At 30.3% G+C, this 13,166-nt stretch overlaps 2 protein-coding genes across 2 annotated transcripts; one reads left to right on the top strand and one right to left on the bottom strand.

The window, feature by feature from the left end:
* Positions 1-6,756: 6,756 nt before the first annotated feature.
* Positions 6,757-11,480, top strand: LOC100242240 (beta-galactosidase 15). Its single transcript, XM_002276882.5, has 15 exons — positions 6,757-6,963; positions 7,067-7,275; positions 7,363-7,429; positions 7,526-7,618; positions 7,730-7,873; positions 7,984-8,072; positions 8,158-8,263; positions 8,361-8,448; positions 8,535-8,653; positions 8,743-8,904; positions 8,999-9,192; positions 9,284-9,497; positions 9,590-9,811; positions 9,907-10,115; positions 10,193-11,480. The coding sequence occupies exons 1-15, from the start codon at positions 6,757-6,759 to the stop codon at positions 10,575-10,577; spliced, it is 2,508 nt and encodes an 835-aa protein (XP_002276918.2). The 3' UTR covers positions 10,578-11,480.
* Positions 10,970-11,461, bottom strand: LOC100245800 (ethylene-responsive transcription factor ERF016). Its single transcript, XM_002277585.4, has one exon. The coding sequence runs from the start codon at positions 11,459-11,461 to the stop codon at positions 11,009-11,011; it is 453 nt and encodes a 150-aa protein (XP_002277621.2). The 3' UTR covers positions 10,970-11,008.
* Positions 11,481-13,166: the final 1,686 nt, after the last annotated feature.

Here is a 13,166-nt window from a genome sequence, read left to right as displayed (position 1 = left end):
AAAAAGTTACAAATAATTGAGTTTATTTTATTATTAAAACGGATTCCAAGACGATTTTATAAAACGTCACTTGTCAGTGGGCAATTTTAAAAAATGTCCATGTCCAAATGATTAGGATGTGACCCTCGCCGGCCGGGATCTGACCCACAAAAGATTCCGGCGACCGGCGAATGTGTACGTGTCCCGAAATGATTGATCACCATTGAATCACTGAAACCACTGAGTAGTAAACCCATTGAAAACACTGGGCCCATGTTTTTTGGCACCGAAAGCGATGGGCTCCTTACTGGGGCCGCCAACGGACTGAGGAAGTGGTTTTTATACATTTGCAATGACTATAATGCCCTTGATATTTAATCACTTATCCCCTTTGTTTCTTTTCTTCATTATTTAGGCAGGCATCTTTGAACTTTTTAATTTTTAGATTTTTATTACCTTTTTATTCAAATTTGTAATAAATGCTAAAATGGTGTATTTTCTGAGTTTTTTTTTTTTTTTTTTTCTAGAATGTATGAAAAAAAATTATAATAAAGGTTAAAAAAATAATGATCAAATTCAAAGAATATAATCAATTTACGAGGAACACGTAACTAATATACAAAAATATAAAAAAATACAAGAATATAATTATTATAACTAATATTCAAAGACTATATGGTCACGTAGAAACTTCCATGATAAGATAACTTTCTAATTTTACTTTTTAAGTACTTTATTATATCTTCAAAAATAGAATTTATTTTAATAATTGTCATCACCAAGATAACTTATACCCACCTGTCCCAAAAACTGTTTTCTATCCAAATCAATGATTCCTTTTCAATAATTACTACCTACAAAATGCATCAATTTGGGTTGGGAGAAGTGGAAGAAACAAAAATTAGATTTCATGAATTAATTAACTCATTTTCACAAATATATTGTAAGTATAATAATTTAATTTCAATATTTTGTGCCACAAAAAAAAAAAATTATCAAGGTGGTATCATATTGAAATTTTATGTCTTAATCACCTTTTTTTTTTCTTTTTATATTTCATAATATTTTCACATTCTTGTCATATTCTTAGTTTGATTTAAAGTAATTATAATTAAAAAAATTTATTAGTAAAGTCTTTGTTATTCCACACCGATAATGATCATTATCGACGATTTCTTTGGAATATTGTTGATACGTCAATAATTATCAATATTTTTACCGATATTTTAAGAGATTTTCTCATATTTCGGGAAGTGGTCAACACAGTCAGCTGAAGCAGTGTGGGTCTTATGGAACATTTATATTTTTTGCCGTTCCAACTGTCAACGTAGTCAATTGAAGCAACAACCCCATTTGAGAGTTTCAAGTTAACCATAAGAAAAAAACACCTTAAAGTTTAAGCACTTCAGCTCTAAAGAGAGCTTTTCCCAAAAATATTCCTACTTAAAAAAAAAAAATACTTTTTTCTGTTTTTTCTGTGTTTACTTCTTCCACTTAAAATTATGGCATAGGGGTATTTAAGTCATTCGATCATAAGTTCCCTTTCGCCCATTGATCATTATGGCTCCATGGAAACCAGGAGAGTCCATGTGTCAAGCAGAGATTCGCCGATTTCTTGGAGGCACGTGGGAACTACCTGGCGAGGGTGACATTCCCAATCGTCCACTCCTGGTGAGAGACAGAGAGAGGGCGTCAAGATAGTGACACCTTTCCTTAAAATTATTTGTATTTTCATATTTTTAAACAACAATGTGAGGTGTCAAGATGTTGACGCACCTTACCATTTCTTTAATGGTTGAAAATGATATCATCTTTGTCTTTTAGGGCTTGTTATTTGATCAAATTCACTGTAACGTGACCCACCTCCGTAGCCTCAATTATTTTCCTTTGACACCCACCCACAGGAAAGGAAATTGACATTTTACCTCCAAACTTCAAAAAGAAGAGAAAAAAAAAACCACTTTTCTTGTTTGGTTCTAGAGAAAGAGGAAGGCTGAGTTTGGATAATATTTTGTTTTTTATTTTAGTTAAGAGGTGATAGTCAGTTAAAAAGTTTAAATTGGTAATTTTATGTCATAAACGAATGCCAATCAAATGTCATAAAGGTTTTCATTTGATCAAAATTAATCACAATCTCTCCTCAATAGGGCTTGATTTGACTTTTGTGAAGAAATTCTCCATAAAAGTGTTTATTTTTTTATTTAATTCTAAATTGAATTTTAATATTTAATAATATTAAGAGGTAAAAAAAAACCAGCATATTTTTTTTTATTTAAAAAAAATAAAATATTTTGACTTTTTTTATTCAACAAAAATCTGATAATAAGTTATGAAAAAATAAAAAAACAAACGATTTAAAGTTTAAAATCAAATTACTTTCAGCAAAAAACTAAAAAAACAAACACCCTTTTAGTTGGTTTTTTATTTTTAAAAAAAAATGATTGAAAATAATTTACTTTTAAATTTTAAATTATAGCTTTTTTTATTTATTGATTTATTACTTATTTCTTAATTTTTTTATTGAATAAAAAATCAAAATATTTAACTTTTTTCGAATGCTAAAATAACATGTTGATTTTTATTTATTTCATAATATTTAATATAGAAATAAAATATTAAAAAAATAAACAACTCACTTTTTAACATTATAAACATAATTTAGTTTTAAGTTCTATTTGAAATAAAATAAAAAAATAAATTACCCATGTAGGTATTAAAAAAAAAAAAAACTTTCATAAGAACAAATTTTTTTTTCCTTGTATATTAAAATTTTTTAATCCCTTAATTGAGCTTAAAAATAGCCTGTCATTTTATTAAAAGACCAAATCAACAAAGCTTTAATGACTTGATCAACTTTAATATAGAAAATATACGTTACATTATGAAAACCGTAAATAAGGGTGGTGGGTATATTATATGATTGGAAGATAATATTTTTATGAGTTGATGTATTATTCAATTCTAGGATCGCTACTTTTTATAAGGCAAGTGTTACCTTCACTCAGGAGATATGACATTTTCTTCTTTCATTTTCTATCCACTACAATACAAATAAGTGACTATTATTTTAAGCAATCAAATCTGATGAAATCAATGGTGATTTGGAATTTAACATATTGTTTCTTGGGAATATCATTTTTATCTAAGTTAAACTTATAAATAACTTTGGTAGCTGATCAACTAATGCTTGTTGGGATTAAAATATGAAGCCCATTCAACTTTGGTAGCTGATTAAAAATTTGTTTAACAACCATGGATATAAATAATCAACAATAGTTGGTAGAGCAAGAGTATCATAAATTTCGGCTAGTTGGCAAAGTTTTCAACAAACTTTGTTTGAAAAATAATTTTTAAAAATTGGAGTATTTTATTTTTAAGAATAAAATTTTATCTGAAAACTCGTATATGAAAAATAATTTTTAAGCTCTTTTCAATAAATACCCTTCTCCGTATTTTCATTTATTCCTTAACATGTTCTTAAAAAAATATTGTAAATTTCTTTTAAAAAATAAATTATGTTTAGAATAAATTTTTTTAAAATTATTTTCAGTAAAATGTTTATCAAACATGTTTTTTTAAGTTAAAATTAGTTTTTGCTCTAAAGAAGGTAAATTATTTTATGGACTTCCCAAACACCCAACTTATAAATTAATGGGCCTTTAGGCTTTTGTGTTCAATGTTTCTTGGGCTATCTAAGCTCTTTTTCTTCCTTCTTTTCTTTTCTATTCGTGGGCTTTTAAAAAGGGTACCGTGGGCCCAACCCATTATTAGTTGGTTGGCAACCCTCGATTTCATAGGTATTTGAAACCCACTAAAATTTCAAAAGGGGCCTTCGTGCATATCCTCAATATTGAAGTATGTGCAACAAAGTTTTCAACAGACTTTGTTTGAAAATAATTTTAAAAATACTAGTATTTTATTTTTAAGAATAAATTTTTATTTGAAAACTGGTATATAAAAAATAAATTTAAAGCTCTATTCAATAAATACCATTTTCCGAATTTTCAATTATTCCTTAACATATTCTTAAAAAAAAAAAAAACCCACTAAAAATATTGTAAATTTATTTTAAAAAATAAATTATATTTTGAATAAATTCTCAAAAAACTATTTTCAGTAAAATGTTTATCAAACATGTTTTTTAAGTTAAAATTAGTTTTTGTTCTAAAGAAGATAAATTATTTTATGGACTTCCCAAACACCCAACTTATAAATTAATGGGCCTTTAGGCTTTTGTTTTCAATGTTTCTTGGGCTGTCTAAGCTCTTTTTCTTCCTTCTTTTCTTTTCTATTTGTGGGCTTTTAAAAAGAGTACCATGGGCCCAACCCATTATTAGTTGGTTGGCAACCCTCAATTTCATAGATGTTTGAAACCCACTAAAATTTCAAAAAGGGGCCTTCATGCATATCCTCAACATTGAAGTATGTGCAATATCCATTCCCATAAGAATGATTTATCTCTAATTAAACAACTGACAGTTTTAATTGAAATTCATCTCATTCTCACATTTTCCTTAAATTTAATTAGGGTGGGAGGTTATGCTTGATTGGTCGGATATTACATGAGATAAGATTAGAGAGGAGATAACATATCTTATCATATGTTTGGTTATTTGGTCGATTAGTTATGACATGGGATAAGTCCATTACTTATCTTATCTTATATTTAATCAAATATAAAATAATATATATTTCTATATCTGTTCTAATATAAAAAAAAATTATTTATAAAGTTTAAATATTTTAATTATAAATATTGTTAAACAATAATAGAAATTTCATATTTTTTAATAGAAAAATATGAAAATGCAATATATGTATATTTTTATTTTAAACATTAAAAAATCATACATGTTTTATTTTATTTTTTTTATTCATTTTACAAACTAAATATAAGTATAGCATTATATATCCCATCTAATATACTATATAATATTCATTGAATTAATTTAATATTCAAATATATCATATCTCATTATAAATTATATTATAAAATATGTCTATCTTATCAACCAAATACAGTCTAATTATATTTATAATACAAATAAAATTAGAATAAATAGAATGTAGAAACATTTATTATTTGCATATATATATTGATTTTATGATTAGATTTTGTTAATGTTGATAAGAATCATGTGCAAAGACATTTTAAATAATTATAAAATTGCTCCTTACAAAAATAAAAGTAGTTTTTGATAAAACTTTGATTGATTATTCAAAACTTTATAGCTATGCCCATTTTTCAAGCCCTTATGGCCTCTTCACCATCAAATAGGTATTAGAGATAAAAAAAAAATGTGATTAAGGTATCAATTCAAAATATTAAAGCACAAAAATTGTAATGCAAGTACAAAATGTTATTAGGATAAAAAAAAAATGTTATTAAAGTACAATAAATATGAAAATTTATAGTTTAGATATAAAGAATGTGATGAAAAATATGATTAGAATATAAATAATATGATCATAGTATAAAAACGATACTAATATATGAATAATTTGATCAAGATACCAAAATATGAAAATTATGAACTAAATAGGAAGAATATCACTAGATATTAAAAGGATATGGCGAAGGGATTAACAAAACATTTTATCAAATAACCAAAAGAAATGATAAAAATATAAAATTATGTACCTTATAACTTAAATAAAAATAATGGGTATAAAGAAATGTGGTAAAATTATTATCAAAATATTAGGATAAAATGATTGTATATAACATAATATTTTTATTCATATTCTATATTTACGTAGAACAAATAATGGAACATCATTACCCCGAAAGAAAAAAAGACATGTTTCAACTTGCTCATACATATTATACATCGTTAAAAAGAAGTCCATTTTTAACAATTTCCAATTATAATGCCTTTAAAAATTATTAACTTTTGATAATGATGAAATTAAAAAATTAAGGTTATGTTTGGGTCCCAGAAAGTTTTTTTAAAGAAAATCAAATATAGTTAAAATTAGTTAAAAATTTATATATTTTTAAATTATTTAATTTTTATATAATAGAGGAAACTAAAGTGAAATGAGTTTGAAAAAACATATAAAAATAATTTATTGATTTTGAATCTATTTTTTATTTTCCTTTATTTTTTCTTTTCTTCCACTTTTTCTCTTTATTTCTTTTCCCTCACCTCAAATTTTCCAAGAAACAAACATAGCCTAAGTTTAAAATATATTTAATTTTTCAATCTGTGAAACATTTGTTTTTCAAATTGGTATAAATTTTTTATTCATATTCCATTCCACTCTTAAACATTGTTGTTATCAATTAATGTGCTAGAAAAAACAAACTACTCGTGAAATTATAGGTGTGACACCGAGGCACCAAAGCCTCACACTAATTTTTTTTTTCTCACTTTTTTACCTACATAATCTAGAATCATTTCATAAATAATTACAATTAATGCTAAAAAAAAAGTATGGAAACATATATTTCAATATGGAAAATTGATAATAAAAATTTTCAAGTTAATTCAACTCTATCCAATTCAGTTACATTTATGGTTAGAAATTAACAAAATGGACTGACTATGTGACACGAAATGTAAAAACCCATAGGAGGAGAAATTAATTGTACCAATACAGAAATTCGTACAATAATTAAGAGCAAATAATTCTCAATTCCATAAAAATCCAAAGATCAAACAATTTGCTTAATGGATAATGACAGAAGATATGAATCTATTTGGAACCGAGTCATCTCGCTCACTTTTCTATATATTGAGGGTTTGTTGTCACTCCTCGCTACTTCAAAGAAACATGTACCGCACGTATTTTCTCGGGAATACGAGCGTGGCTTCTTCTAAGAACGCCACTCATGCAATTAGTTTCTGCGTTCTTTTTGTTCTCCTAAATGTTTTGGCTTCTGCAGTAGAGGTTTCTTATGATGGAAGGGCCCTCATCATTGATGGCAAACGTAGGGTTTTGCAGTCTGGCTCCATCCATTACCCTCGTAGCACTCCCGAGGTCTTTTTTCTTTATCTTTTTCTGACTAAATCGGAACTTCTTTATTATTATTATTTATGTGTTTTGCTGAGCATACTGGGTTTGTTTTTGAATTATTCAATAGATGTGGCCAGATTTGATAAGGAAAGCGAAGGCAGGTGGTTTAGATGCAATTGAGACTTATGTTTTCTGGAATGTACATGAGCCTCTTCGTCGGGAGTATGATTTTAGTGGAAACCTTGATCTCATAAGGTTTATCCAGACTATTCAGGCCGAAGGACTCTATGCAGTTCTTCGAATTGGACCTTACGTCTGTGCTGAATGGACCTATGGGTAAACTTCCCTATTTTTCTTTAATTTTCTTTTTTTGTTTTGATATTTTTCGACTTAGAAGTTTTATGTTTATTCACTCTAACGTAGAGGGTTCCCTATGTGGTTGCACAATATGCCTGGTATCGAGTTCCGGACGGCGAATAAAGTTTTCATGGTAATTAATTAGTAATTACAATAGTTTAATGTTAAATTATTTGGAATATTCTTATAAATCTTCAATTTTTAATCGTGTTTTCTTGGTGTTTTTTAGAATGAGATGCAAAATTTCACGACCTTGATTGTGGACATGGCAAAACAAGAGAAGCTTTTTGCTTCACAAGGCGGCCCAATCATCATTGCCCAGGTTGGATCCTCTGGTTTTTTTTTTGTGTCCTTTTCGTATGGTGGGCATAGGCTGATTTCATACTTCTATATACTAATATACTCTCTTTTTTTTCTTTTTCTTTTTTAATAGATCGAGAATGAATATGGTAATATTATGGCACCTTATGGAGACGCCGGAAAAGTGTATGTTGACTGGTGTGCCGCCATGGCCAACTCCCTTGACATTGGAGTTCCATGGATTATGTGCCAACAGAGCGATGCCCCACAACCAATGGTATTTTTAGGGTTTTTTTGTTTTTCCCATTTTTATGTATGTATACATTTATGGGATTTATCCAAAAAAAACTATTGTGATGAAATTAATGTTTGACTGACTGTTAACAGATCAACACATGTAATGGGTGGTACTGTGATTCATTCACACCAAACAATCCCAATAGTCCTAAAATGTGGACGGAGAATTGGACTGGCTGGTTTGTCTTCTGATTCCATTTTTTTGTTTGATTATTTCCGAATGTAGTGAAAAAAAAAAATGTAAGTTTCAAAATATTATTATAGGTTTAAGAACTGGGGTGGAAAAGACCCACATCGAACTGCAGAAGATCTTTCTTATTCGGTTGCCCGATTTTTCCAAACTGGCGGCACATTTCAAAACTATTACATGGTAATTTGCATATATCTTCTTTGAATCAATTTTAAGTTATTGACTTTTGTTCTTGGGTTGTCATTCTTATTATCCCTTTTTTTGTGCTTCCTTTCAGTATCATGGTGGTACCAATTTTGGTAGAGTTGCTGGTGGTCCATACATCACGACATCATATGATTATGACGCACCTCTTGATGAATTTGGTAACTGATCGTTTATTTTATTTTATTATATAAAAAAGTGATTTTTATTTATTTTTACCCTGAAAGTCAGCCTATTGACTTTACAGGTAATCTGAACCAACCAAAATGGGGACATTTAAAGGACCTCCACACTGTTTTGAAGTCAATGGAGGAAACTCTCACAGAGGGAAACATAACTACTATTGATATGGGAAATTCTGTTGAAGTAATTTTTTTATTTTTTATTTTTAATAAATTCTGTGTGAATTGTTTCTTTTAAATTTATGTATAATAATTCACTTTTCCATATTTCAGGTCACAGTGTATGCAACACAGAAAGTATCAAGCTGCTTCTTTAGCAATTCCAACACCACTAATGATGCTACATTCACTTATGGTGGAACTGAATATACTGTTCCTGCTTGGTCTGTTAGCATCCTTCCAGATTGTAAGAAGGAAGTTTATAACACTGCCAAGGTAATAGAACCTCACAACAAAAACAATCTTTATAATTTGATTAGATTTAAGCACAAATATTTCCCTATTTGGTAATCCATATATTATATTTCAGGTAAATGCTCAGACTTCGGTGATGGTAAAGAATAAGAATGAAGCTGAAGACCAGCCAGCTTCTCTTAAATGGTCCTGGAGGCCAGAGATGATTGATGACACCGCCGTTCTTGGTAAGGGTCAAGTTTCTGCAAATAGACTTATTGATCAGAAGACCACTAATGATCGGAGCGACTATCTGTGGTACATGAACAGGTAAATTGAGCCTAATTCTTCTCTTTGTTTATTTTTTATGATGTAAAGCCCTTTTATAAGTTGTAAATTTTTGCTGTTTGTTCATGTGTAGTGTGGATCTCAGTGAGGATGATCTTGTTTGGACGGATAACATGACATTAAGAGTCAACGCAACCGGCCATATCCTCCATGCTTATGTTAATGGGGAATACCTTGGTTCACAATGGGCAACAAATGGAATCTTTAACTATGTGTTTGAGGAGAAGGTGAAGCTGAAGCCTGGAAAAAATTTGATTGCATTGCTCAGTGCTACTATTGGTTTTCAGGTATATATAAAAAAGCCGTCTCAATTCTATATACATTTAAATTTTTTTGTATAAGAAAATTCAGTTAATACTCAGTTTCTATTTGTGAACAGAACTATGGCGCCTTCTATGACTTGGTTCAATCTGGAATCTCTGGGCCCGTGGAGATCGTTGGAAGAAAGGGTGATGAAACAATAATCAAAGACTTGTCATCCCACAAATGGTCATACAAGGTTGGAATGCATGGCATGGCCATGAAGCTATACGATCCGGAATCGCCCTATAAGTGGGAAGAAGGAAATGTACCCCTGAACAGGAACTTGACTTGGTATAAGGTACTGAAACCGCTAAAGGATTAATCAGCATGTTTTATCCAATTTATGAAGAACAAGATTGTTCGATATACAGTTTTTTTTTCTTTCCTCTGCAGACCACCTTCAAGGCTCCTCTGGGAACAGACGCAGTTGTGGTAGATTTACAAGGTCTGGGTAAGGGTGAGGCCTGGGTGAACGGCCAGAGTCTCGGCCGCTACTGGCCGTCTAGCATAGCAGAAGATGGGTGCAACGCAACCTGTGACTACCGCGGCCCATACACCAACACAAAATGTGTTAGAAACTGTGGCAATCCCACCCAGAGATGGTGAGACTTGCTCTCAATCCAGCGTTCTATCATCTTCTTCAACCTTGTTATCTTACTGTTCTGTTGTGAATTTTCAGGTACCATGTTCCCAGGTCCTTCTTGACCGCAGATGAGAACACACTGGTCTTGTTTGAAGAATTTGGTGGCAACCCGTCTCTGGTGAACTTCCAAACCGTCACGATTGGAACTGCATGCGGAAACGCATATGAGAACAATGTGTTGGAACTTGCCTGCCAAAATCGACCAATTTCAGATATTAAGTTTGCTAGCTTTGGTGATCCACAGGGCAGCTGTGGATCATTTAGCAAAGGCTCCTGCGAGGGGAACAAGGATGCGTTGGACATCATAAAAAAGGCCTGTGTTGGAAAGGAATCATGCTCTCTCGATGTATCTGAGAAGGCCTTTGGGTCAACAAGTTGCGGCAGCATCCCCAAGAGGCTTGCAGTTGAGGCAGTTTGCTAATCGTCAATTTATTTATTTATTTTATAATTTTCTGTCAATCGTTTAGGTTCCTTCCAATGAGGGAGTATCACAACCTGATGGCTCATAGTTGAAATTTTATTTTAATTTTTAAAGCTTAAGTGGACGGTATTGCCATAATAAAATTTAATTAAAGTTAAAATAAGAAAAATATTATTTTTTTTTATGAAAATCGGCAGCCCACAAATTATGTATATAAAAGAAAGGAATGATACAGTCATCTGTTTTTCCATTCTAACATCGTTCTTGTCTGCATCTCAATTTCAAAGATGCCTAACCTTTTACTAGTATAAAAATTCCTACCTAGTGGCTATCACCGCATCTCTATGAAGGGTAGCAGTTTGGCCATGGCTATAATCTAATGTAAGAGAATCTTTCCTGCAACAGATGATTTATTTAGATAAGTAAAATCTTTAAAAGGTCCATTCTGAATATCCATGCATGTCTGATGATTCCCCAAAAAGCATCGAAAACTTCAACTCATTTGGAACTGGACCTGCCGCCGATTGCTCAGGCTGGACCGGCGTTTTCAACTCTGGTCCTTCACACTCCTCCGGCGCCTTGCGAGCGTGTTTAGACGCAGCGACCTGAATTTCTGGCGGCGATAGATCAGCAGCGTTGGGAATATCCGGTGGGGTTGAAGGAAAATTGAGAATTGCAGACGAGCCACGCAAGCAAAGCACGGCGGCGTCGTATGCTCTGGCGGCCTCCTCCGGCTTTCCGTACGATCCTAGCCAGATTCTGTCTCTGCTGTTTGGCTGCCGAACCTCCGCCACCCAGCTCCCCCACTTTCTCATCCTCACGCCCTTGTAACGCCCGCCAACGTCGTTGCGGTCGCCGTCTCTTCTCGCCGATGGTCTCACCATTTCCGCTAATCTGATGGACTGAAAGCAGAAGATGAAGAGAGTTCTCTTTATAGGGGTCTTAACAAGAAGGAATGTGGAGGACGCGTGGACTGGTGCTTGGACTGACACATTGACAACATAAGAAACTGCTTCATCTTGAAAATGATAGACCGACAGATGGCAAATTTTTGACGTTGGATGAGGAGGGAAGTCCACTTGGAGCTGACACATATTCGTTTGCGGACACGTTGGAGACACTGGAAAGTCCTATCAAAATGGGGACCGACCTTTGACTGTCTTCAAGAAATGTAGAAGATATAGGCCTTGGCGATGACCTTTTCTAGAGTTAGACAATAAGGAGCAGGAAATATCCCCCCTTTATCCTCCTCTGGTCACACTCACTTGAAACTATCGCATTCTCTAGCTGGAATTTCTACTCCCTAATTTGACTTCAATTATTATTATTTTTCACTAAATAAAATCAATTTTAAATGAAATAACGAAAAACAATATTTGAATTAAGCCATTCAGAATAGATTTTTGTTTTTCTTAATATAGAAAAGAGTCGAAGCGGTCAAAATCATAATTTTTAAATAATTTAATTTTGTTAATACTCAAATCCAACTTTTAACATAAAATAAAACTAAATTTATTTTTTAAAAATCCTAGGTAACTCTTATCTTAAAAATAAATTAAATCGCCTCAAATTATACTATTTGAATAAGAAATAAATTTTCTACAAATTAATAAAGTTTTTTTTTATAAAAAAAATCAATTATAATTGAAATAAATTTTGTTTTATCATTTTTCTCTTCTTTCTCAAGAAAAATTATACTTAAATTTTTTTCATTTATCAACAAAACCAACAATATAAAAATAATTTAATTTGAATAAAAAATTAATAAAAATAAATTCACAAATTTTTGAAATTGAAATTAATCGCAATTCATATAATTCTCAAGGAAATTGAATTCCTTAAATTTTTGTAAATTTATTATTAAACAAAATGAAAATTTAAAAAATATGAAAGTAATACAATTTGGGTTAGAAAATGAATTTATCACAAATTTTCAAAATTTAACCTTTTTACAATATAACAAAACCAAAATAACTAATTATCACCTATCCAAATGAAAATTTCTTTATTAAAACTTTAAAAAATAATTTATACTTATTTAAACACCTACTAAAACCAATAATTCCAATTAATTTTTGAAAAAAAATAGAATTTGATATTGTTTTCCAAACTAAAAATAAAAAGATTAATGAATTAATAATACATATTTTAATCACAAATCCATAATTTGACACCAAGTGTTAACTTAAAAAAGAAAAAAAGGATCATAGCAAACAAATATAATTAAAATTCCTAATTATTATCTAATTATTAATTTTTTAACTAATTAAATATTTGATCATTTTAATTTTTTTATTATGCTAATAAATAGTGATATTTTGTAGTATTTGAAAATGTTAAATTACTATTTTTTTAATAATTAATTCTCAAATTAAAATAAGAACAAATACAATTATTATTAAAACATTAATAAAAGCAAATATATTTGGATAATAATAAAAATAAAAAATAAAAAACAAAAAGTGGGTCAAATTTGGACCCACTGAGTTTTCAAACCAAGAAATGAAAAATAAAATAAAATACAATAACCTGACGTACTGTGACAAGAGCTACGACTGTCAACACTGACATGATCCTTATCCCAACTAA

The sequence above is a fragment of the Vitis vinifera genome, chromosome 11 (assembly GCF_030704535.1).
Source record: "Vitis vinifera cultivar Pinot Noir 40024 chromosome 11, ASM3070453v1".
In the NCBI taxonomy this organism is placed as follows: Eukaryota; Viridiplantae; Streptophyta; class Magnoliopsida; order Vitales; family Vitaceae; genus Vitis; species Vitis vinifera.
The sequence above is the reverse complement of the archived record's forward strand: the minus strand, read 5'-3'. Positions and strand labels throughout refer to the sequence as shown.